Source organism: Hordeum vulgare, chromosome 2H (assembly GCF_904849725.1).
Source record: "Hordeum vulgare subsp. vulgare chromosome 2H, MorexV3_pseudomolecules_assembly, whole genome shotgun sequence".
Lineage (NCBI taxonomy): Eukaryota > Viridiplantae > Streptophyta > Magnoliopsida > Poales > Poaceae > Hordeum > Hordeum vulgare.
The window spans coordinates 517,412,315-517,437,435 of record NC_058519.1 but is presented as its reverse complement, the minus strand read 5'-3'; the positions used below and the strand labels follow the sequence as shown (position 1 = coordinate 517,437,435).

Below are 25,121 nucleotides of genomic sequence, written 5' to 3'. Positions count from 1 at the left end.
GGGTGAAAGCCTTTTTCGGTAATATCAAACTACTTTTAGTGTGTTCCATAGAATTAGAAAACACACCTTCACTTGGATGTTGGTGTAGTTGTTCGGTTGATCTTCAATATTGTATTTGAAGCTCCATTCCACACGCTTCTTGTTGATGAAGACTTGAGTAAGTCATCATGCTTGGAGTTGAAGCAAAGTCCCTTATAAAAGTTATACTTGGATGCACTTTCAATGTTCACCATGAAACTCTCAAGTACAATTGCTTCTCATGAAAAATTAGTTGTGACGCCCTCGATTTAATCGTACGCTAATCATACACGCAAATGCGTACGATCAAACCCAAGGACTCACGGGGAGATATCACAACACAACTCTAGACACAAATAAAAAAACATCAGCTTCATATTACAAGCCAGGGGCCTCGAGGGCTAGAATACGAAAGCTCGATAAGCACACGAGTCAGCGGAAGCAACAATATCTGAGTACAGACATAAAACATGGGGTGCCTTAGAGAAGGCTAGCACAAAAGATACAACGATCGAACGAGGCGAGGCCTCCTGCCTGGGAACCTCCTAACTACTCCTGATCATCAGCGGCCTCCACGTAGTAGTAGGCACCGTTCGGGGTAGCAGTCGTCGGCGGCGGGGACCTCCATCTCCTGGGCTCCATCATCTGGTCGCAGCAAACGGATCAAGGGGACAAGGGGGGAGCAAAGCAGCGGTGAGTACTCATCCAAAGTACTCGCAAGTCTTACATCAGAACTATTCTATTTATGCATCAGTATCAAAGAAGGGGGTTATATGTGGACTGACTGCAGCAATGCGAGAATAGAGAGAGAAGGCCTAGTCCTATCGAAGACTAGCATCTTCAGGGTCTTGCAGCAATAGACGAGAGTAGAACAGGGGTAACACATTAATAGTCATATTGTTACAGCAAAATTAAAGTGAGGTCACGCCTAAAGATCCTCCCTCGACTCCCTGCGAGGAAGCAATCCCGAGGCAAACTAATTCCAGTTAAGTAACAATTGTAGTTGTAAAAGATCGGGACACAACTCCAAGTCGTCCTGTAACCGTGGACACGGCTATCCGAATAGTTAATTTTCATCCCTGCAGGGGTGCACCACATGTCCCGTCACGCTCGATAACACTCTGGCCGGACATACTTTTCTGGGTCCTGCCCGGCCTCGGAATATCGACACGTCGCAGCCCCACCTAAGACTAATCAGAGAGGCCAGCCCGCCGGTCTAAATCCTAAGCACAAAGGGTTCATGGGCCCAGTTCCCCTTCACGCTCCTGCACGTGGCGTGGGCGGCCGACGTCAGTCCTAACATCCCTTAATCACAAGCGCGATGCATCTCGGGACCACTCGGGCGCGCGCCGCTACATTGCTGGCATCTGAAAAGCTTCGGCTGATACCGCGACGTCGAGTACCCATAATTCTTCCCGCGTAGCCGGTTAGTGCGAAAAGGTCTCCGACCAACCCAGATCAAATACCCAAATCCATTAGCATTTTAATTAGGCCAGCAACACAGTCTCGCGGGAATCCACCCGTCTTACAACTAATCACCGAAGATCCCAGTAACATGGTCGAGTAACTGTGTGGTTGTAACATCGGGGGAATCCGAGGTATCACCCTCGTTGGATCCCAAACGATGTACCCGTCAAGGTGGGCTTAGAGGAATCACCCTCGGGGGTCCCACACTCGCGGGGTTGCACGACAGAGGCGTCATCGGGAATGGTGAAAGAGGAATCACCCTCGATAACCACGACCGACTAGCTATACTACAGAGATATCATCAGGAGTACTTAGCGAGGTGTCACCCTCAGTACCCGATAGTATCTCTGTAGCGTCGTACAACGAAGGGGGTGAATGTGTTGTGTCGGGTCTGGCTCGTCGATCAGAGATCGAGATTTGAAAACAAGCGGGGCAACTGAGCTACGGGGTCAGAGGGGATGACTGCTCCACCTATACTAAGCAGATTAAAGGTACAGGACTGAAAGTAGCAGTTTATCAAAAACAGGCTATGCATCAGATATAGGAGCTAACTACAACAATAGCAAAATACTAATGCAAGCAGTAGGAAGAAAGACATAGGCGATATAGGAATGATCAAGGGGGGGTTTGCTTGCCTTGCTGCTCTGCGGCAAAGGACTGATCGGCAGGGTCGTAGATGTACCCGGCAGCAGCGTCAGTCTCGGGGTCTACCGGTAAGAAGAGGGGGAAGAAACAATAAATAATAGCACCGATGCAACACAAAGCATGACATGGCAAGATGCAGGCTAGACATGAACTAACGCAGCAACATCCGTCATAGACGGGTCGGAAGAATATGTGACGATATTTTCCGGGTCTCGGGCTACTACCGGTTACACTGGAAACGGAGGAAAATTTCCATGTTTGCTATGCTAGGGACGCGTGACAGACGAACGGACCGTGTATCCGGGTTCGTCTCGCTTTGCTGATCAACTTTCATGTTGAAATTATATTGATCTGACTTACAGATTATTTAATATTAATTTTCAAAGTTTTATTAATTATTTAAGAATTAAAAACAGATTTAAAAGATTTAGTAAAATCCTATTATGACATCATCGCGATGTCATGCTGACATCAACATTTGACCGGTCAACTGACCTGCGGGTTCCGAACGTCATAGGCACAAGTTTTTATTAAGATTAATTATTTATTAATCAGATTAATTCAACGAGGGACCCACATGTCATACTCTAATTATGTTGATTAATTATTTTAACTAATATATCTACTTATTTATTTATTTAAGAAAAACATTATTTTTATAATTTATATTAACTCTCGCGTGGGGCCTCCCTGTCATAGAGAGCGGGTGCATTGGCCCCACCGGTAAGTGACCCAAGGTTATTTTCTCATTTTATTATTAGATACCTAACCGTGCAAATACCGTATTTTTTTAAATATCCATATACGCAAATACATACATGGCATCTCATACATACATACATACATACGCATCTAATACATCATTTGTTTTTATTTCTTTTCTCTCAAAACTCTCATCTCTCTCTCTCTCTGTTAACAGACACAGAACTCTCTGCTAACTCCACCTAGAAGAACCGAAAGTTCAAATCCTCCTACCGGAGTCTACCGTCGACGGATCGAGGTCCCGTTTGCCGGAACGGAACCGGGACGGCGAGGAGATCGACATGGTGGGAGGAGCCCGAGGAGGGGCTCACCGACGGTGACGAGACGGCCCGATGAAGCCGGAGTTCGCACGAAGGTGACGGTGGAGACGGCGTGGTTCCGGTGGTGGAGGGGACGGTGATGATGGTGATGACGCGCCGGCGAGGGGGAGCCGGCCGGATCCGGCGAGGCGGAGATGTCTCCCTGCCCGGTCCCTCCCGGACCGAGCGGGAGAAGGCCGACGGGGGCCGGGGCTCGCCGCGGGAAGAAGGAGGCCGAGGGGGGGGCTGCTCGTCGACGCGGTGGAGGGGGTGGCTCGCCGGCCGGGAGAGGGGAGGGGCCGCCGGGGGAGGAGGAGGCCGTGTAGGGGGGCGCCGGGGTAGGAGGAGGCCGTGAGGGGGGGCCGCCGGGGGAGGATAGGCCGTGGGGAGGGTGGCCGCCGGGGGGGAGGAGGAGGCCGTGGGGAGGGCTGCCGGCGGGAGGAGGAGAGGCCGCCGGCGGGATGGGAGAAGGGCTCGGTGGGGGATCTGGCGTGGGGGAGAGGGGTCGTGGGAGAGAGATGGGGGCGAGGGTCACGGGAGAGATGGGGTTCTCTAGTGGGGGTGGTTGTCGGTGGGGTGGGGGGGGAACCGAGAGGGGAGCATGGGGGAGTGGGGCCCGGTTGGTGGGGGGGTGCTGGCGGCGGCGTGGGAGGAGGGAGTAGCGAGGGGGGGGGGGGGTGGCGGCTCCCTCGCCAGGGGCTAGGGTTTGAGCCAGGGAGGGGGCGCGGGGGCCTGGCCAGTTGGGCCCTTTTTGGCCCAGCTCGGCCAGGGGGGTGGGGTTGTTTTTTTTTTTTTTAATTTGTTTCATTTTGTTTTATTTTGCCTTTTCCCTTTTTTATTATTTTTTTCTTTCTAATTTCTTTCCACTAACTGATTTTTCTTTTTAAATACTTTCTTTTATTATACTTTATTTTATCATTATTATTTTTAATACTTTCCTTTTTATATATATTCTTTTGATACTTAACATGAATTTATAAAGTACTTTCCGTTTGTCTTCAAATTTTGAATCCGGACAAAACTCGAATCAACGCGGGTCTGAGATGGGAATTCGATGACGTGGCATCATTAGCGGGTGATCACGGTAGCTTAATTACAATAATTACTGTAGCAAAAGTCGAGGATGTCACATTAGTGCAAAAGCTCAAAACCTGTTTTGTAAGTTAATAACAATAGGGATTGTAAATTTTCCTTACACAGGCATGACAACAAAATCTGTTTGCTCCAAGGTTATGCAAGATTATTTCTTTAGTTTAGCCTATCGTTAGGGTGGTCCTGTGCCATGACCCATTTGGAACAAAAGAATCCAAAAGTGGGGAAATTGTTGTGCCTTGTAGCTTAAATTTCTGCACGAACCAAAAATAGAGGAAACTTTCACAATAACTGTTTATAGAGCTTGAAAACTAAACAATAAAAACATACAATAGAACATTTAGACATAAAGAGGGAAACCCGCCCATTGTACAGGAATCCAGATATGCTATTCCGTTGTTCCAAGTGGCAGGCGGCGCCTTAGAAACTTTTGGTAAAAGGATTCAGTGAAAGTTTTCCTAAAGGGGGCTATTAGGCCTTTGTTCGAGGTCTACTACAAAGCTGTGGTCCTCTAATTTTGCTGTCCCCAAGCAATCATGTATGTGCAATCGTGCATGATATCCGATCCAATACTAACACTGCAGTCCTTCATTCGGAGCCATGCATGTTTAGCTTTTGTATGCTCCTACACAATTGGGTAAACAATCCGATGCTTTTCATTAGCTATTGCCTTGCACACTATAGATGAGTTGATGGATTCACAAAATCGACACCAAATAGCTACTAGCCTAGCAAGTACTCCCTCCATAAAGAAATATAAGAGGAGTGAATTATAAAAAACCACCACATTTCAGGCATGTGTCGCGGAAAACCACCTAGTCACTAATTTGTTGCAAAAATCATCACGCATTCGGTAATCTTTTTGCAAAAAGCATTGATTGACTGACTTAGCCCGTTTGATCACTTTCTGGCAAGTGGGCCAGATTGTAAGGAGACCATTTTGTGAAAAAATTACAAACACCCTTAGACCTTAAATAGAAAAGCAATCAACCCCTCTCCTCCTATCCTGGCCGTCGTGCTTCTCCGGGCGGCCGTGGCAGTGAGCAGGAACGGTGATCAGCAACGGCGCGGCGCGACCATGAGTATCGAGCAGCAACGGCTCGGCGGCGAGCAGTGCAAGCAGCGGCGGCGCCAGCTTGCTCCTACGCATGGCGTCGGCGGGCACGTCGTCGCGGAGGCTGGACTCGAGCAGCAACATGCCGGTGCAGTGCTTGAGCACCTCGAGGCTCATGCACAAGCCGCCTTGCAGGCGTCCCGCAACCCCGGCTGGACGAGCAACGCATCGCGCCCCTCCTCTGTGCGCCTCTTCTCCCCTCCGGCTCCCTCCTTCCTTTCTCTGATCTCTCGCACCGCCGTCGTGGCTCTGTTTCGACGCCGCCCGCATGCCCCTTGTCGGCGTCAAAACCGGCAGATCTCGGGTATGGGGTCCCGAACAGTAGACCTGGGATCGATGGGTTGCAGGAGAGAAGGGGAGACAGTGTTTACCCAGGTTCGGACCCTCGTAAGGAGGTAAAACCCTACGTCATGCTTGATTATATTGATGTGGAACGATGATTACAGAGTTGATCTACCTCGAGATCGTATGAGCTAAACCCTAGATGATATATCCTGCCTCTACGCATAAGAACCTCTGGTTTATATAGACACCATGGCTCCTACGGTTACATGTTACCGACCTTAGTCGGGGATAGATGGGCCGAACTGGTCCTCCTGACTTGGAGTACACACCTAGACTTCGGAGCTTTCCATCTTGTTTCGAAGTTGTCAGATAATCCGGTCTTCAATGATGCAGCCCATATGGTCAGCCCATAAGAGATAACCCGACTGTCCGAGGACCCCTTAATCCGGAACTCCCTCACCCCTCAACCCTAGCTCGCATCCCTAGCGCTGGACGAGCCGGAACCGGTCGCCTCTGCCCGCCATGGCTGGCCCTTGGCTAGCCGCAGCCCTGTCGCCGTCCTCCCCCCTCTCCCGTCTCTTGCAGAAACCTGCGGCTAGCAGCGGCGGCTGTGGGCAGCCACACCGGCTAGGGGCGAGCCGACGGCCAGGGATGAGGGAGGCTGCCCCGCCCCGCTAGCAAGACTAAGGAGGCCGTCTCGCCGGAGCCTTACGATGACCAGGAAGGAGAAGGGAGACGACGGGGTGGGAGGGGGTTGATTGTTTTTTCATTTTTTTGAATAAGGGTGCCTTAGTCAAATCCAGGGAGCAGTATGTCAATTTTTCACCAAATCATCTCCTTACAATCTGGCCCTACTTGCCAGAAAGTGATCAAACGGGCTAAATCACTCAATCAATATTTTTTGCAAAAAAATTACCGAATGTGCGATGATTTTTGTAGCAAATTAGTAACTAGGTGGTTTTCCGTAACACATGCCCGAAATGTGGTGTTTTTTTGCAATTCACTCAATATAAAAGCGTTTAGATAACTACTTTAGTTATCTAAACCCTCTTATATTTCTTTACGGAAGGAGTAATATCGTATTCTAGCTGAAGTAATAACGAAATGAATCCAGAAGTTTCATAGTATATGTGGTACCTTTTTGTTTTAAGCTTGTTTTCTTGTCTGCCTCCAAAGAAGCTGGCAAGCAGACAAGCAGTGACCTGTGGGCAAGAGTTAGAAAAGGAAAAGAAGAAAAGGCAAAGCTTTTCTTTCTCGGGCGTCACAAACGAAGCGTACAAACCTGAGCACACAATACTAGTTTCTAATCTATCCTAAAAAAAAGTTTCTAATCATCCAGGGATTCATCATATCATATTTTTAAAATAAAAAGCCTTTTTGCAGACTACAAGAGATTGAAGTGGTCAATCACCAGCTTATACCATATGTATGTGCTCACCTTCGTTTTTGTAGCAGCAGTGGCACATCCTTAATCTCTAAGCATGATATGCTGCCATCACCTGTTGAGAGCGCTATTGTTGCTACCACATGGTAGGCAGATGTGCTGTTGCATCACAAAAGGCAAAGGGCGTAACAACTTTGGGGGGTATTGTCTTTGTCCATCGAACATCTCCCATTCATTTCATCGGAGGCTTGTAATGCAATCTGAATCTGCACCTTGCTAGTTGATCAGGGAGAATGCTAGTTCTTTCTTGGAGGCTCCAGTCCAGGCTTGGCCCTTGGCTCTCCTGATGGTCGATCTGTCCGAAAGAAATTGTCAGCATGACATGATACGTGAAACTCAATGAGAACTCTTGCGGTGTGCAGCGGTGGGGCACAAGGTTGTATAGGATTTGTGACACAACTGGCTCTGATAAAAGCGTTATGGAATTTACATGGGTCACAAGAGTTATAAAAGTTACAGTGAAGAGAAAACAAATATCTTCTTCATATTAATACATTCCTTTTATCGGAAAGAGAGAGAGAGAATAGATATTCGCTTCCATCGATCTGCTGGCCAAGAAAATTCATATATTGTATTCACTGGTATCATTTTTAAAGAGGAGTGGACCCAGATCAAGAGGTTCTTATTATCTGGGCTTGAAAGGCCTATGATGTAAACTGGTTACATTATAACATATACATAACTCCAAGAAAGCATCTATCAGGCACAAAGATCTAAACCACTTATATATGCTGCACAACTGTGCTAGTTTTGCGTAGTAAATTTGAGACAAGAAAACCAAAGCAAGGATCTTGTCCTTCTATTTTCACGTAGAAATAATGAGATTGACGCAAAAGGACAAGAAAACAATAGGACATTCATATACAGATTAGACAGTTTGTTGATCTGTTCTCTACAAACTATTGAGTTATTCTTTATAGTAACTGATTGAGTTAGGTAACAAATTGATTGTATTGATTTTTTCCTATGCCTACCCCATGAAAGTGATGTTTCAGGCTTCTTAATTAATTAGACACATTTCACAGGATCCATTTTCAAGCCAAATACTTGTAAAACGCAGTTTGTTTGAGCATCTAACTTCATATGCATAACAAGAGGAACTGCTGAGTAATTAATCTCTCATAAGATGCATTCAAAGGTACATACTGCTAAAGCAACATGCTATCAGATCTGTAAAGGTTTAGGCACTGTTGAAGTTAAAATAGCATGGTATCAAATCTAAAGGGCATAAATACAGCTCAAGCAGCATGGTGCTACACTTGGGTCTAGTTTATGCAAATTTGATGACCTCACGTGACATGTCTTACAAAACAGTTAATTCTTTGTTTTGTGGACCTAAGCAGAATATCCATGCAAACTAAGTGCGGATTGTGCTAAGATGCGGACTCTTACAGCTTGGAGCTTTTGGAGCGGTTCTGTTTTTTTTTACAGTAGCTTTTGAGTGTTTCTGTATTACTACTATAATTGGCAAATTTGACTTGATAATCTTAGCATCTACATGCCCAACGAATTAATCAACACAAGAACAGACTGACCAGTAGTAAAAGCAAACTGATCGCAAAGGACAGAAGTTACTTGGAAAGAACAGGGAGAACATAGTAGTTTACCAAGCATTATACCCCAATGCCATATGTCTTGCTCCAGTTGTTGCTCTTTTGGTGGACGCAACCTTATTGTTTTTTAGTTTGGCTCATATGAAGCCGTCAAAGTAGAATATTGTTTTAGCTCATATAGTATCTAATACCGCTTTGCATAGAGTTGACACATTTGTCTGCTTCTCAGGTTGGGACCAAGGATGGGGACTCCGCTATGCCCGAACCCATATTGGACCTCCGCCATCACGACAACCCATTAGCAAAGAAGCAATCCAAATATTCAAGATATATTTTCTGCAGCCGCAGATACTAACTAACTTGGTATGACAGAGCAAGCAACGTCACAGGACTATGACAAATGGATTAGATTATGTAAAGCAATTGAACCAATGTACCTGACATGAGACTCAGTTGATGCTGTATTCTGGTCCAGACCTGGCCCGATTCCTTGGTCCATATTTTTAAGTGCTTTGGCTTCTTCTGTTATGGCCCTTGGCCGGCAATGGCTTTTCATCATTGCTAATAACGACTGGTTAGAGAGTGGCCATGGTATTAATTTGCTTCCGTTGGAACATTCACAGTGACAGAAAAGCGACCTTGTGTTATTCCCAGACGTTCTACAGCTAAATGCATACAGGTGTGTCTATCTTACCTGCCTCCCCCCTTCCTCTCTACCCGTGACTTGAAATTCTTTGCCTTCTGAGGACTTGAAATTCTTTGCCTTCTGAGAGTATGCAGGATATGGAGTACTGCTTGGGTGCCTCGTCGCAGCGGTGATCATCGGGTTTGCTGTCATTTATTGCCACATCAGGAGAAGAACACGCAAGATCAAAGCATCAAAAAGGGATATTGGTAAACTCACAACTCAGCGGTAAAATTGCAGATGCTGGTAGTTTTACTTGCTAATAGCGGTATGCAATTGGACATCTTTATGTTGCAGAGGTTGGTACGGCGTCTGTTGAGTATGAGGAGGTTACCTGCAAGCAGATGTCAGTCAAAGAGATATACAGTGCAACTGAGAACTTACACCTTTCAAACATCATCGGGCAGGGAATTGCAGGTACATAACAATAGTAGCCAATTCAGGATTAAGATCGTTATCCATGAATCAGATAGAGCCACAGAGAGCAGAACTGGGATACAACATGATAAGTAGAAGGTAATTAGTGACCACATTCAGTAGGCTATTGTAGTTCTAAGAGTTGGATGCACCTTCCTAATGTGATTTACAGGGAAAGTGTACAAAGGAATGCTTGCAAATGGCTGGCCTGTAGCCGTGAAGCACATAATTAAGAATGAACATGCAGAAACCTTCGTAAGGGAAGTTACAAGCCTCTCACATGTCAAGCATCCAAACCTTGTGTCATTAAGAGGTTACTGTGACGGGCAGGAAGAGTGCTTTCTTGTGTATGAGCTGTGCGTCAATGGTAACCTATCAGAATGGCTATTTGGTAAGTACATATTTGAGGAGACGACAGGATGTATTATGTAATATTCTCTATGACTTAAAGTAACAAATTTGATGACAGGGAAGGATAAGAGCCTATCATGGACTCAGAGACTTCAGATCGCACTTGGCAGTGCTTGCGGCCTTTGGTTCCTTCACATATTCCCTGAGGGCTGCATTGTTCACCGAGACATCAAGGTTGGTTACATTATCTGAAAGATTCAAGTACACCTGCAAATTCAAGTAATGCCAATTCATACACGTTATTGTAGCCAACAAATATACTTCTTGGGGTTGATATGGAGCCCAAACTTGCGGATTTTGGACTGTCTAGAGTCATTGACATAGGCGTATCGCACGTGAGCTCTGAAGTTAGAGGAACTTTTGGCTACGTCGACCCAGAGTACCGCCACAACCATAGGGTGAATGCTGCAGGGGATGTATACAGCTTTGGTATGGTGCTCCTGCAGCTCCTGTCAGGAGAACGAGCAATCAATATCATGAACACTGCTAAGCCAATGTCACTGGACAAAATGGTAAGACCATAATTTCTGGAACGAAACGATCAATTGTGTTTAAGCTGATATACATATACATACCTTTTGCTCTCAGGCTTCTATGCTCATCAGAGAGGGAAATGTGTTGGAATTTGCCGATCCTAGGCTCAAGGGCGAATACTCGGTAGACGCATTTGATCTCTGCCTGAAGCTTGCTCTGTCATGCACCGGCCACAAGCAGCAGCGACCATCTATGGAGCAAGTTGTGTCAAGGCTAGAGAAGGCTCTAGAGGTCTCAATGAGAGACGATGATAAGTGCAACAACATCAGCATGGTCGAGTCCTTTGCATAGTGTTTTAAGAGAGGGAAGAGAGTCCCTCCTGTAGTTACTATGCAACTCTTAATGTTCCCATGACCATGTTTAAGCACTGTGGTGTGCTGAGGTGAAAACAATCTGATGCAGTTGTGAGTGATCTACACTAGAAATTAAGCTAAACTCGTAAAATTATTTAATGCCTATGAGTAACTACTGGAGGTAATGTCAACACGCTGAATTTGACACCTGACCTCACATTTTTAGTCCATGCAAATATGCTTTCCTTTTTTACAACAGCAACAACGACAACAATGATGATAGTAGTAGGTAGTACCAACATATTTAGTAACAACAACAACAACATTGTACCGACCTTTCCTGACCTCTTTATTTCCTCAATAAACATATTCTAACCTAAAGGTTTACAAGCTTATACATATATGCCTGGCAATTAGCCAATTGGAAATTAAAATATTTACAACATGAAGTGGAGAAGACTGCTGCCAAAATGGTATTCTGCCGAAACGAGTAGCAAAACACACCGCCATATCAGACATTATCAAAGTGGCAGTCCATCCAATGCTTCATTGTAATCTTTTTGGTTCATCGATAAGACACACAAGCCATGTGGGAGAAAAAGGTAAATTGCAAGAAATATTATCACTCCAAGATCAGCCTCTTCACCAATGGCTGGTTGAGGGGGATTTCGCAGGTATATCTGGCTGGCACACCACATACAGTACAGGGTGGCTATCACCAGGATGAGAAAGAAAGATTGATTTGATTTTTCAGTCACTGACTTTCCATGCTTCACTCTGCCAAAATATAGATTTTGAACATTTAGAGAACCACAGGAGGGATTTGTTTTCGACAAAGCACAGAAGGGATTCGTAACATACAGTAACATTTTGAAGCTCAGCTTGAGGCAACAAGTATAGACCAACAAAGTAATCAGGGTTATGCATAGTGTGCCATTACTTTGTACTCCCTCCGTTCACAAATATAAGATGTTTTGGATATTTCAATGTGGATCACATATGGACTGAAATGAATGATCAAACACACTAAAATGTGTCTACATACATTCGATTCACACAAAAATTAGAACATCTTATATTTGTGAATGGGGGGAGTAGTTCATAGAGAGATTCATGGATTTGAAGAATCCAATGTTAGTGAGGACTTTACAATCCAAAGCATCAGGTAGAATCAATGCTTTCTGTACACTAGAAAATATTTAATAGTTATTATTATATATTTTATACACAATAATGAACATAATGCTGAATTATCACCTGTTAATGTACACAAATCCCCCGATGAGGCAAATGCAAAGAAGGCCCACAACAAACACTGCATCTGGATTGATAGGAGCGCGTCCTTTCCACCAACCAGTGCTCAGTATCCAAGTATACATTGTAGAATGGCCATTTTCCTGTAAAAATATACTAGTATGAGACAAATCTAATCTGAATAGGCATGCAACACTTGACACATGGCGAAAACAATCAAATTGCCTCCATCCAGTTACGACATTGCTGACCTCAAACAAGTGATCCAAGAAGAAGTGGGAGAGCGAGCCGGCTGTGATTAGCAAGAAGCACTGTCTTCTGCTTAATGCTACCTGCACCAACACGGGACATTAAACAAATCAGAAAAATGGGAGATGACTAGAGGCATCTGAGCTCTCACTCTGGAAGCAGCCCATTTCTATAATAGTAGTACTACTACTTTGTGATCCTTCTGCAAATGTTGGTCGAGATTTCTACTATTACTACTACTACTACTAAAGCATTTGCTAGTTGGTGCTCACATTTGTACACTACTAGATCGGAGGAAGACAAGAATTGATATGTATGGAACTGTGGAGTACTGACGAGGCAACAGGGTAACAGGCGTCTTGCTGAATTAAGTAACTAGACTAGACTATACTAGACTAGATTAGAATAACAATCCCGAGGTTTGTTCTCGCCCATGACACAGATTCGCAGCATAGATTTGATTAGCCAAGGAAGGAAGGGGAGATGGAGCGAGCAGTTCGTTCGTTCGTTGGTTGTACCGACCCCGGCGGGCGCGTCGAGGAGGCCGGCGCGGAGCAGCCAGCGGGAGAGCCACGCGTAGAGGCACGCGAGCGGGAGGCCGAGGAGGAGCGGGTAGTAGAAGGGGTGGTGGACGGCGGCCATGGCGAGGTTCCCCGCGGCGGCGGCGGCGGCGGGGAGGAAGGACGCGAGCCACTCGGCGAAGGCGCCGAGGTCCGGGCCGAGGAAGGCGTTGAGGGCGTAGACGGCGCAGTGGTGCGGGCCGAAGCGGCGGCCACCGCCCCCGGCGAGCCGCGAGAGCGCCGCCCCGCCGGACAGCGCGTACAGCAGGTGCGCCCCCGGTCCCGGCATCGCGGTGCGTCGAGTCAGGGCAGGGCAGCCGCCGCGGTGGCGGGCGGGTCAGGGAATGAAGGTGGTTGCGGGCGTGGTGGGAGTTCGGTCAGGTTGGAGACGGCGGCGGCGGCTTGGACTGCGGTTGCCGGTTTGGACTGGCAGCTCTGCAGCTGGGTTGTGCTGTTGGCTTCGCTCTGGTGTGGCGTGCTGCGCCTGCTCGGTTCACTTTGTTCGCCGCGGTCACCGCCCAAGCAACGGTGAATGGTCGGGTGCTGTTTGCGTTTGAGCCGGCTAAAGCATCTGCGGAATAGCGTGAGCACGGGTCAAATGATTTACTGTATTTAGTTTTGAATATGCACATTCGTGCGTATTCAAGAAAATGAACGCGCAAAATGCAGGCACACCTTACCTCTGTGAGCCCGGGTCAAGTGATTGATGCATGTATTACCATGGACTGGTGTGTTCCAAAGGTAGTATAGTCCAATGTGGGGGCTACGCTGCCCCTTACGTAACGGCTTAGCTAATCCTGCACTAGCACCAACTCACCGGCAGCTTCTAGAAAGAAAAGAAAAAAATACTGTTGAAACATCTGAAAGCCATCGTTCCATAATGTAGAATAGCTCAACAGTTTATGTCTAAACATGTCACTGGTTCTATTTATTTATTTGTTAAACGGCACCAAAGGTATAGGCACCACAACAGAACAGAATTGCACACAAAGCTCAAGCTATGATGAGACAGTGACGGAGCATGATTGACCTCCCGCAAAGCCCGACCAAGCACGGTTCATTTCCAGTCACACACATCCAGCAAATCTGTCCGTCCACACGAGCAAGGCAGGCACAGCTCTGCCGCTCAGCTCACAATGGTCTGCACTGCAGTCATGCCCCAGAGTTTTACACTACATACAAACTCATAGCAGCGGCGCAATCACCAGACGGGCTTGCCTGTGACACACTGTGCGGTTACAACTTATTATTACATCTTCTTGCCAACTCCCACTTAATTACTTGGCCGGACGATGAGTCACGCCGCCGCACCGTCCACCTGCTGCCGGTGCCGCCTACTGGACTCCTTGATCGTCAGCAGCTCGTCGCAGATGATCCACGGGAAGCTCCAGAACCGCCTCTTTCCCGGCTGGTGGTGGTCCGGGTGATAGGCCATGTGGTACCACGCCGAGGCCCTCCTCGCCGCCTCCGCCTTCGGGCGGCTCGTGAACCAGCCCCGTACCTCCTTGTGCAGGCCCTCCACCGAGTCGATGATGCGGTCCTTCATCTCAAAGTACCTCTTGTTGTCCTTCTTCAGGTACAGGAGCCTGTTCCGGATGTTGCCCGTCAGTATCTCGTCCTCATGCTCCGTGCCGTAGTAGCTCATCAGGGTGCTCAGCTTCTCCGCGTACAGATCGTAGCACTCCTCCGCGGATACCAGGAACTCCTCAAAGCCAGGGACCTCTAGGTCAGGATCGAACGCGGGGATCGGTTGAGCCGAGGACGAGGGGGCAGGAGCACTCTGCATACGGCTCGCAGCCGCTCGGTACAGCTTGCCGAGAGGTCCGTTGGAGATGTACGTTGGTTTGTCCCACCGTTCCATGAAGTCGGGGTACTCCTTTGGTCTCAGTGACCGGGGCATTTCAGCTGGAGCTCCTGATTTGGCAAAGTCGACCGCCATCGAATGCAAAGCAGCTAGCTGGAGGCACTCAGGGCTCCGGGCTTTCATTGGGTGACGATCCGCATGGACCAAGTGAGCAGTTGAGATTGCACCGAGCGAGTCATTTATCATGTAATCCACAAAGTACTTCTGAATTTCCTGCAGTTCATCAGATGTTTTCGTAAGATTACAGGTATAAACATGTCAGGTGAGAAAAATACAATTGCTTGTCGAGGAAACTACATTTTAAAGCCAAGACCACTTTGAAACTCAATCATGCACAACTGTTTTCATTAGAGGATGGCAAAAGATGACCTTTTTCTGAAATAAGTAGCCACATTTCTACAGAATGTTATTAATTGTGCATGGCTAGCATATATTTGGTTCAAAGCACTGAAATTTTTGTGTTGGCTGTCATTCCATCCTGGCTGAGTTTGATGCTCGTAGCCAGTTCTCTCTGGCTGTTGTGCACTTACCATGTTAGGCATGTACCCAGTTTCTGCCAAAGAAATGTTTAGAAAGATGTGAGGTGCAGGTGCCTCAACATAATAAATCTCTAAAGTTACTAAAAGGGCAGATCGGTGCATGTAGCTCCCGCTTGCGCAGGGTCCGGGGAAGGGAAGGGTCCGACCACTTCTCTAAAGTTACTAAGCTCCCAGGAAATAGAACACCCTCAGTGATCTGTTTTTTTATGTTTCTAGTCCCACTGGTCAGCTGGTGTTGACGCAATCTAAACCACTTTGACTAGGTGCCCTGGATCGCTGCGTTTGGGGGAAACATGCCTCTTTTTCGCCTCTTCATGGGCAGCGTGGGGAGGAGAAAAGGCAGTGGGCAGCTTTGTGGCTTCGCTGGATTGATTGTGTGTGGTGGCTCCGAGGGGCGGTGCTGCTCCAACCGGCCACCACATCGACAACCACAGGAACCACTTGGTAGTGTGGTCACCTCATTCGCGTTGACATCAGTTGTTCATCCCTGAAGGTGAAGTTCCTATCCTTTATCTGATGGTTTGCTATATAGCTCTTAATGGAGTTACATATAGGTTTGTTGGCGCGTCTGCATGTGGCCGCTGATGGGCCTTTGGTCATTCGATTTATTGGGGGTAATCAGTGGAAGATGGACTCTAGCTCGGGCTCAAATGCTGCAGCGAATCAGCCTGAGGCACTTAGCACGCAGGGATAGAGAAAACAGAGAAGCAGGAAAGGAGTGGTCAGCCAGACTTAGTGTTGGAGTTTTCAGGTCACTTGCCTTATAAGTTTTTGATGTGTTCAGTTACGCAATTTCAAAATAGGCTAATATTATCACAAAATTTTCAGCGGTGACCGCTTAGAATATTTGTCAGGCTACAAAGAATTGGAAGATAGGATGCACTTTTCACCAAATTTGGAAAGAGCACAGCTCAGTCTGGCGTTATTGCTTATTGATAACGTCCTGGATTTGGCAAGTGGTCATGTTGTTGTTTAACAAAATAACTTTTCATCAGACCTAACAAAGTTATAGATCAGTCAAAAACTAGACCACTGGGACAAGAAAGAGAGAAACATGGAAAGAAAGAGAGAAAATAAAAGATGTGAAGCCTTCTTATCTCTTATCAGTATGCAAATAGATGAACAATAAGGTACTTGCTTAGTATTGGAACTATCATGCTAATTGTTTCAGGTTTGGAAAGAAAAGCACTGGAGTTAGGAATATAGGTTTCACATCAAAAAAATCGGCTGACATGCATTGCAACTTGCCACTGATTGGTAAACATCATCTCCTCTATTTATTGCTCTCAACGGGTGCACCCTACAAATCAAAGCTATAGTGTTGATGTCGCATTCATAATTCATTCCCTGTTTTTATTGTTTCACAAACATAAATGTCAATTGCTAAGAATTACTTGATCAAATTGCTGTAATATGGGTAGATGAGACATATTTCTGGTGGATACTGCATGTTAGTTCTCTTTTGTAGGTCAGAATAAATGTGGTCATATTTGTATTCTCTTCCGTCGGTTTACAGTCCTTGTGATGATTATAACTGATGTTTTCATAGACATTATTTTAATCTTTTTAACAAGGGGATGTGAAGAGCTTTATCTATATCTATACCAATATAAAAAGACCCTAAGGGGCAGATCCAATTAATCTCAGCCATCAAATAAGGTCAATCCAACGACCCAAATTGCTCCAATGATGAGCGCTCAACATGTTTAACATGCAACAAATATCAACGTCAGCGCTAATCACACAATTAACACAAAAATGGTATCTTACACTTTGCTGCTGCCATTGTGTGACTGGAAGCTGACACATCGGTGTGACACTTCTGCGTCCCAGTGCTCCACAGGGCAGCAGTTTGGTTGGGTGTTTATACTTTAAATTTGTAATCAACACCTTCCATTACAATGGTGAGTTGTGCATACGCAAGCAGTCTACTGTGAGATGCATATTAAAAAAAAATTGCAGGTTGATACGAAAAACACACTTTTCATTTCTGTATGTGCCTTCTCTGACATGCGGAGGATTTGTCTCAAAAGTTTATATGATTGGAGATAATAAAATCTCTACTCTCTGGAACGACCTTTCTTTTATTTATATACTTCCATTTGTGTGTCTGAAAGTATGTGCACTGTGCAAGACATAGCCACTGTCCTTTTGGTTTTGAAAGAATGATATTTCATGAATTGCGTGATTATGCTTTGATAAATGCTCTCGAGGAATCAAGCTTGCTTGAAGATGTAAGTTTATTTGATGGTTTTGTGTCACTTCTGAATTTTTATATTATTATACGCTCAGATACTAAAGGTAACTTTGGATAACTTCCTACTAATACAGTGAATGATGATCTGCCTTGACACTAGAATTTATCAGGAGGTTGCCAATGCCATTGGTTCCACTCGTCTCACTGAAGCTCAATTGGTTCAGGTCGCAAACTTGTTTGCATGTTTTGGTTAATTGGTTTCTTTAGTGGCTATCTTATTCAAGATCATCTTTATTCTAATCAATACTTCCAGGAGGCCAGCTTTGTGGTTCAGTCTACTAGGTCCTACACCGCAGTTTTTCCTTCCCATTTTGTCAACTTCAAAACCTAGCTGATATATCTTGTCAGGTTCTCTGGGAGCCCATTAACCAATAGGCAAGCAATAGAAAGAAGTTGTCCAAAATGAATTATGTTAGCCTGTGATTTGTTTGCATCAGAAGTTTTATTTAAAGAATTCCTTCTTTGATGATTTATAACAGGAAACATGGCATGACAATGGAAACGGTGCGGCGAAGCGCACATTTTCTTCAAGTATTATTGAAATGCTACAGATTGTAAAAAACTGATATTTTGATTATATGTGCAATTGCAAGGATAAAAATTGATATTAGTCAAATAAAACAATCTTCGGTAAAAATTAGCAGCAACAACCTAGGAAGAGAAATTTAAATGAATAAACAATAAGGAATATACCTCAAGTGTAACAACATGATCCATTATGCGTGGCCTTGCTGCAGTGTAGTCCATAGGTGAATCAACCTTCTCCGGAATCAGTTTCTCATCCCAAGTGATAAAATAGAGGTCACCGTCCAAATCGCCCCCGGAGCATTCATTAGGATGAGGCCTGATTAACATCAAAAGATTAAAGTCTATATGGACGAGGCCTATTAAACATCAAAGATTAATTGAAGGAGAAAGCAAGCATTGGCAACATCCATCAATAGGTAAAGATTTAAGTATGTAACATGACTGGATATCAATCTAACATAGAAACGAACACGCTGACAAACACTTCAATAGAGATTTGAGCTCCTCTGAAGGCATTGACATAGCAATATAAACTATAACATACGGTATTACCTTTCTCCTCTTTGGGGGAAGACAACACAATCAACCAGGTTCTTAGAGTACAATCCATGGTCATAGACAGCTTCAAGTACTCTGATGTCACCAGGATGGAGACAAGGGTTTTTCGATACTGCAACTTTTCCAACAACAACTGCTGTTTTATCTTTCCCATTATCTTCAGAAAAATACGGTTGACAATTATCCTTCTGCTCTTTGCTGTTCTTTGTAATTCTGATGTACACTTGACCATATTCTAATTCACCTGTTTCATCCAAACAACCAATAAGAACACGGCCTTTCGGAACATGGATCTTACATCTAGTTCTTATGTCAGTCAGCCTATTATCCTGATGGGCCTTAAGAATCATCAACAGGTAAGGCTCTAAACTTGGTTCATAACCTTGCAGTAAAATTTTCGATGCTGTCTTCGTTTCTGCACTACCAATTTTCCCCAGAACAGAGAGAGCAGCTTCTCTGTTGGTCAGCATTTCATCTAATTCACGCATATCATGTTGTTGCATCAACTCAAATATCTCATCTCTTATCCCCAAAGTTGAAAGGAGAGAGATGATTTCACGATTCATATAGCATGGTTGGGATTTGCTGGTACTTGTAATGTTGAACATTCTGCTCTTTGATTCGAATTTCTTCATACTAGGTCGCAGAGAAAGATTACGAAAGGAATCAGGGTCGACAGCAACAACTCCTTTGTAGCCACCATACCTTATTTGAAAAGCTGAAGGAGGGTTAGTATAGTCTAATCCGATTCGGCAAGCCATTTCTTTAGCAAATCTCTCAGAGATCTTCCCGATACCATCAGAAAATATGTATTTAGTGCCATCAGTTGTGACTTCGATATCTGGAATCTCTTCTACATCCCGTGGTAGGATGTCAAGTGTTTGTCTGGAGGAGCTGAACAGCTGGCCCATTCTAGCCGCACACTTAGATACTGAACGAATTTCTTCAAAGTTGCCCATCCACCTTCTTATATCCTCGGCCTTCAGGGAATCATTAGAAGCAAACATCCAAACAGAACTTCCACGAAGTTGACTTGCTGAGAAGGCCAGGAATTCATACTTCTTCGGACCAATGGAAAATCCTTCTTTCAGGATGGATAAAATACGATAATATAGGCCAGTTTTCAAGGGTTGAGAAAAGAACCCTCGTCCAGTTCTAGCTGAGATAGCATCTGGAAAAAGCTTACTCCAGTCTTCGTCGACAAAAGTAACTCTAGCAAAGTCAGAAGCATACTGTTTGTGATGCTTAACCACATAATTTGAAACTTCTTCCTCAGGTCCCAAGCAGTATATTTTGGAAGGAGTAATGTGAATTCTGTAACACATCATTAGCTTGCCTTCACCTTCAGTCTTACTGGAAAGCAAAGCATCGTGGCTCCTCTTCCTGCTATGAGCCTCCTGCTGGATGAATTGCAAAGGTTCATAGCATGTAAACTCCAACTTGCTCATTTTCTCGAAAATCCTCCTTGAAATATGAACTGGTATTTCCTCAAGGGCTTTAAACAGATCAGCATTAACATGTTTGGCAACTAGCTTCCCCATGTGAACAAGGGAATTGAGACGAAAAAGAACTTCATATGACACTGAACAACCACTTGGGCAGTCAACAAGGGGAACGACTTTGGACGACGAACCAAAAAAATCCATTGAAGAAATGACCAATTCCCCTAATTCTCCTGACAAGGGTAAGCTGTTGAGAATAAATGACACTGGTGCACCTTCATCAAGTACGAGGGCAAGAGTTGAACACTTCCCAAAAGAGTGGTTAGGTGTGAAATCTAATGCTCTGACCCAGGTAAACTTCGCATCCTCCTTGCATGCATGAAAGCGATCATCTGAGAACCTTGAATAAACTGCAGGCCCAGAAATTGTTGTGCATATTCTTGGTGCATACATGAGCTGAAACAAATATTAAATTAACATTAGTCAAGATGATATATATTTTACCAACTTCAGAATTATAGAAAGAATTAAAAGCAGGCAAATGCGTCTAACAATTGGAAATTTCTACCTCACCCTGTGACCGCAACGTCTGACTAATATAATGTACAAAGGAGCAGCTCGACTGGTTCTTCACCTCTAACAATTGGACTTCAGTATATCTTAATACCAAGGTTACTGCCATGGCCAACCAATCTTCAGGTTCGAATCATCGCTCCCCGCGAGCAAAATTTTCAGGTTCGAATCTTACTGGGTGCAGCACAGAGGCTTCTTTGATGTGGTGAATACTTCTTGGTCCAAACCAAGTTATTTGCATAATAGTGCAGCCAGGATTTGCCAGAAAATGAAAAGACTAAGGTACACCCTTAAGAACTGGAGTAAAGGCCTCTCACGTCTCAAAGTGCTGATCCAAAACACTGAATGGGCCGTTAACGAGCTGGATGAGATTGAAAACCTGAGAACACTCACAACCCAAGAATCGAACTTCAGGCGAATTCTAAAAGCTCACCTACTGCAGCTTCTGAACTTTCAGAAGCAACACTGGAGAAAAAGATGCACTGTCAGGGTTATTCGTTTTGGAGAGGAAAATACGAAATTTTCCCACCAGATGGCCACGGAGCAATACTGAAATAACTCCATTGCCATGCTGAAATTACCCGATGGCACTGAAGTTGAGAACCACGCAGGCAAGGAAGGGATACTGTTCAATGCGTTTAAAGAACGATTGGGGGAATCTTCGCCTCCAAATCAGAAATTTGACCTAGGCTCTATCATTACCAAGATAGATGGACCAGAAGAACTTTCTGTCCCATTAACTGAGGTGGAAATTGATGAGGTGATTCGAACCATGCCGGACGACAGAGCTCCAGGGCCGGGTGGGTTTAGTGGTCACTTTATCAAATCATGCTGGAGAACTCAATCTTGAAAGCATAAACACTGGGTTCATCACTCTCATTCCGAAGATTCACTCGCCCCAGACAGCAAATGATTTTTTCCCCATCACACTGCTAAACTGTTGTCTGAAGCTAATAACCAAACTGCTTGCTGATCGGTTACAAAAATGGATTCTAAAAATCATTCACAGGAACCAATACAGATTTTTGAAAGGGAGAATGATACAGGACTGCTTGGCGTGGGCGTTCGAGTATATGTACCAATGTCAAGCCTCATGATTTCGGGCGTTTATTCTGAAACTGGACTTTTCCAAGGCCTTCGACACTATAGAACACCCGGCTATGATTGAGGTCATGAGACACATGGGCTTTGACGAGAAATGATTAGGATGGATCAAATGCATCTTTGGTTCGGGGAAATCCTTGGTACTGCTCAATGGGGTCCCGGGCCGTCAGTTTCGATGCCGCCCGGGGGTGCGACAAGGTGACCCGCTATCACCCTTGATCTTCGTCCCCGCGGCCAACCTGCTGCAAGCTGCTGTCAACGATGCACTCCATGGAGGGGTCATCAAACACCCAATCCCCCCAACGCACACAAAGACTTCCCCTCGATGCAATATGCAGATGACACGATAATTGTGATGCAGGCATGTGAAGAACAAGCAAGAGGCATGAAGAAAATTCTGCTTCATTACGCTGACTCAGTTAGACTTCGGATAAACTTCCAGAAGACTACTCTGGTGCCGATCATCCTAGACGCGGCGTCGCCGGCCGGCTTTGCTGCGATCTTTGGATGTACAGTAGGCTCGATGCCGTTCACGTACCTGGGCCTGCCCATGGGGACCACAAAACCCACAGTTGTCAATCTTATGTCCCTGGTTGACACTGTAGAGAGAAGACTGTCTGCAACAATCTGCATAGCCTCTTATGGATCCAAACAGACCTTGGTAAACTCTGTGCTCACTGCGATCACGGTGTATGCGATGTGCTCCATCCGCCTGCCACCTAAAATTCTTGCTCACTTGGACAAGATCAGAAGACTGTGCCTTTGGAGAAGGAAGAATGAGAATGGGGAGACAGCAAACTCACTGGCATCATGGAAGATGGTGTCTAAGCCGAAAGACCCGGGTGGGTGGGTGGGGGGGGGGGGCTCGGTGTGCTGGATACAGAAACATTAAACACAGCCTTTTTTACTCAAGTTTCTAGACAAACTCTATAATAGACACGATCTGCCATGGGTGACCATGATCTGGGACACATACTATGTGGACAGAATCCCGCACGCCACTGGGCCATGCGGGTCATTCTGGTGGAGAGAAGTAATGTCGATGTCGCCTATCTTCGGAGGAATCTCCACGGTTAAAATAGGGGACGGCTCAAGCACACTATTTTGGAAAGATAAATGGTGTGATGTAATCTTCCAAGAAGAATTCCCAAGAGCGCACTCCTATGCTATATTTGAAGATGCGACTGTCCGTGAAATCCTAAGCGCGCAAAGTGCACAAGCGGTCTTCTTTCTGCCTCTGTCTCAACAGGCAACACAAGAAGCGCGGGATTTGCGGCTGGTGACCGCTGAGTGTCAGATAGACCTAGAGCAGAGATATGTTTGGACATACACATGGGGGCCCAAATATTCATCGTCCAGATATTACAAGTTATGCTTTGAAAATGTCACGTCTGATCAGGTTTTTCGGTGGATTTGGCAGTCGAGTTGTACAGTGAAGGTAAGGGTTTTTGCTTGGCTCCTCTTGTCCGACAGATTAAACACCAAGAACATGCTCAAACGTAGACATTATGTAGTGGGCTCATCGACGGTCAGGACGGACTACTGTGTGCTCTGCCAAACCCAACAAGAAGAAACTCTGGAACATTTGTTCTACATAAACCTGCAGTTTCTCCTACACGTGCTGGACTTCAGTTGGATCGACCTGGGCAACAGAAGGAGATAGGTTTGGATGGATGGCAGCGGCTAAACAAACTTGGTCCAAACCCATGTTCATGGAAGTGTTCACCACAGCAGTGTGGTCGATCTGGAAGGAGAGGAATAACCTGATCTTCAGAGGAGTGACGCCTTCCCACAGATCCTGGTTGTCAAGATTCAGAGAAGATTTCTTGTTGTTGCAACACAGGACAAAACCTGAGCTGCTAGGGTCCATTACTGAATTTGCCAGAGATTGCCTAGGGCTAGCCAAACTACTTTAATCCCCTGTAATCACTTATACCTCTGAACCCTAGTACTCTGTGATTGGGGCAAAAGCCCCACCACACCCTTGTACACTATGTAAATCCTTTTTTGACTAATATATGACTGTAGGAGCCTCTCCTGGAGTCTTCAACGTTCAAAAAGACAAAAAGGAAAAAAAAAACACGGTGAGCAGCTCACCTGAAGCAAGATGCCGCCGGCCCCATCGAAGCTGCACTGGTAGCAGTTCCTGATGTCCTCGAAGAACACCTCGAGCTTGAACATCTGAGAATCGTGATTCAGGTACACGTCCATGCGCCGCTTCCCCGGGATGATCTCCACGCGGACGCTGTCCCAGGAGTCAGCCGCCGCGAATTCGCGCTCGGCGACGCGGTTGCCTACAACGAGGCGGGCGTCGGCCACGCGGAGAGAAAGGTCGGGCGCGCGGGGGAGAAGGTCCGCGGGGGCAGGGGAGACGGAGAGGAGGGAGCCGAGGAAGCGGGGTAGGCGACCGGAGGAGGCGAGTTCTCCGGCGAGAGTTGCGGTGGCGGTGGAATCGAACTGGACGCTCCCATTGCCTCGGCTTAGCCAGCCGCGGCGGGTGGCGGCAATCTCGCAGGCGTAGGCTCCGCCGGCAGCGGCGACGGCGGAATCGAAGAACTGTAGGAGCTCTTTAGCGACGGCGGAGGCCGGGATATTGGAGACTCGCACCGTCGCCGTGGAGACGGGCACCGACGCCGCCGTCGCCATCGGAATTTTGGGGGGAACAGAAGGGTTTGGGGCGTGTTACGGCGGGGTTCCGTTACCCAGGGCTCTTGGGGGTTTGTGTAGTCTGAGCGGGTTTATGTGTCTGAGTGTCTCCCCTGGTCTCAGGAAAATCAGGGGGGAGTTTTGATTAGTGGAGAAACATGTGTGCGTGTAGGATTCCTACTTAGGTCTAGCATTTTTTGAATACTTCATATACTTGAGAGGAAAGTGTTCTGCTGTTCCCTTTGAGTTTGAACCTTTTTTAGTCTTTGTTGCACGATTTTGAACTGTAATTTTAATTTACATTTTTTTCTAGTACTCCCTTCGATCCTATTTAGTCTGCGTCTAAAAGCAAACACGGATACCAAAAAAAGCTCCCGTTGTGATGTTTTGGACTACTTTGTCCATGTATTTGGATGGATTGCACGTGGAGATCACAATCGCTATAAATGTTGCATGCAGCTGATTCCCAAGCCATCTCATGCATTGTGTCCACTGATTGGTTGTCCCTTTTTTTCTCCTTGTTCTGGT

At 45.8% G+C, this 25,121-nt stretch overlaps 3 protein-coding genes and 2 long non-coding RNA genes across 7 annotated transcripts; 2 read left to right on the top strand and 3 right to left on the bottom strand.

The window, feature by feature from the left end:
• Nucleotides 1–6,783: 6,783 nt before the first annotated feature.
• On the bottom strand, nt 6,784–10,533 carry LOC123426954. Of its 2 annotated transcripts, XR_006622343.1 has the most exons (5): nt 10,079–10,533; nt 9,584–9,698; nt 9,374–9,510; nt 9,117–9,240; nt 6,784–7,421 (listed from the first exon to the last, which is right to left on the bottom strand). It is a non-coding gene; the product is annotated as an uncharacterized LOC123426954 (long non-coding RNA). The 2 variants fall into 2 exon arrangements; XR_006622342.1 differs by having other exon boundaries at nt 9,117–9,510.
• LOC123426952 (putative serine/threonine-protein kinase) lies at nt 9,272–11,246 on the top strand. Its single transcript, XM_045110873.1, has 7 exons — nt 9,272–9,358; nt 9,460–9,573; nt 9,662–9,781; nt 9,954–10,172; nt 10,251–10,366; nt 10,441–10,704; nt 10,781–11,246. The coding sequence occupies exons 1-7, from the start codon at nt 9,349–9,351 to the stop codon at nt 11,015–11,017; spliced, it is 1,080 nt and encodes a 359-aa protein (XP_044966808.1). The 5' UTR covers nt 9,272–9,348; the 3' UTR covers nt 11,018–11,246.
• A 98-nt stretch (nt 11,247–11,344) lies between these two features.
• Nucleotides 11,345–13,744, bottom strand: LOC123426953. Its single transcript, XM_045110874.1, has 4 exons — nt 13,045–13,744; nt 12,525–12,605; nt 12,277–12,416; nt 11,345–11,796 (listed from the first exon to the last, which is right to left on the bottom strand). The coding sequence occupies exons 1-4, from the start codon at nt 13,369–13,371 to the stop codon at nt 11,541–11,543; spliced, it is 804 nt and encodes a 267-aa protein (XP_044966809.1). The 5' UTR covers nt 13,372–13,744; the 3' UTR covers nt 11,345–11,540.
• A 366-nt stretch (nt 13,745–14,110) lies between these two features.
• On the bottom strand, nt 14,111–24,682 carry LOC123426951 (probable RNA-dependent RNA polymerase 2). The gene is made up of 4 exons (XM_045110872.1): nt 24,045–24,682; nt 18,823–20,726; nt 18,436–18,586; nt 14,111–15,159 (listed from the first exon to the last, which is right to left on the bottom strand). Exons 1-4 carry the CDS (start codon nt 24,591–24,593, stop codon nt 14,380–14,382), a joined length of 3,384 nt encoding a protein of 1,127 aa, XP_044966807.1. The 5' UTR covers nt 24,594–24,682; the 3' UTR covers nt 14,111–14,379.
• Nucleotides 15,108–18,426, top strand: LOC123426955. 2 transcript variants are annotated; one of them, XR_006622345.1, is made up of 3 exons: nt 15,108–15,193; nt 15,749–15,978; nt 16,040–18,426. It is a non-coding gene; the product is annotated as an uncharacterized LOC123426955 (long non-coding RNA). The 2 variants fall into 2 exon arrangements; XR_006622344.1 differs by having other exon boundaries at nt 15,168–15,978; nt 16,040–17,906; nt 17,996–18,426.
• Nucleotides 24,683–25,121: the final 439 nt, after the last annotated feature.

Excerpts from the sequence above, each read along its gene's own strand:
- LOC123426952 (XM_045110873.1), top strand. Across the intron at positions 10,367-10,440 it reads TTGTTCACCGAGACATCAAG|CCAACAAATATACTTCTTGG; the intron begins GTTGGTTACATT and ends ACGTTATTGTAG. Across the intron at positions 10,705-10,780 it reads CAATGTCACTGGACAAAATG|GCTTCTATGCTCATCAGAGA; the intron begins GTAAGACCATAA and ends TTTTGCTCTCAG.
- LOC123426953 (XM_045110874.1), bottom strand. The coding sequence starts at position 13,371 with ATGCCGGGACCGGGGGCGCACCTGCTGTACGCGCTGTCCGGCGGGGCG. Across the intron at positions 12,417-12,524 it reads TCTTGGATCACTTGTTTGAG|GAAAATGGCCATTCTACAAT; the intron begins GTCAGCAATGTC and ends ATATTTTTACAG. Across the intron at positions 11,797-12,276 it reads GGATTTGTGTACATTAACAG|AGTGAAGCATGGAAAGTCAG; the intron begins GTGATAATTCAG and ends ATATTTTGGCAG.
- LOC123426951 (XM_045110872.1), bottom strand. The coding sequence starts at position 24,593 with ATGGCGACGGCGGCGTCGGTGCCCGTCTCCACGGCGACGGTGCGAGTC. Across the intron at positions 20,727-24,044 it reads CCGGCGGCATCTTGCTTCAG|CTCATGTATGCACCAAGAAT; the intron begins GTGAGCTGCTCA and ends TATTTGTTTCAG. Across the intron at positions 15,160-18,435 it reads ATCATGTTGTTACACTTGAG|GAAATTCAGAAGTACTTTGT; the intron begins GTATATTCCTTA and ends GATGAACTGCAG.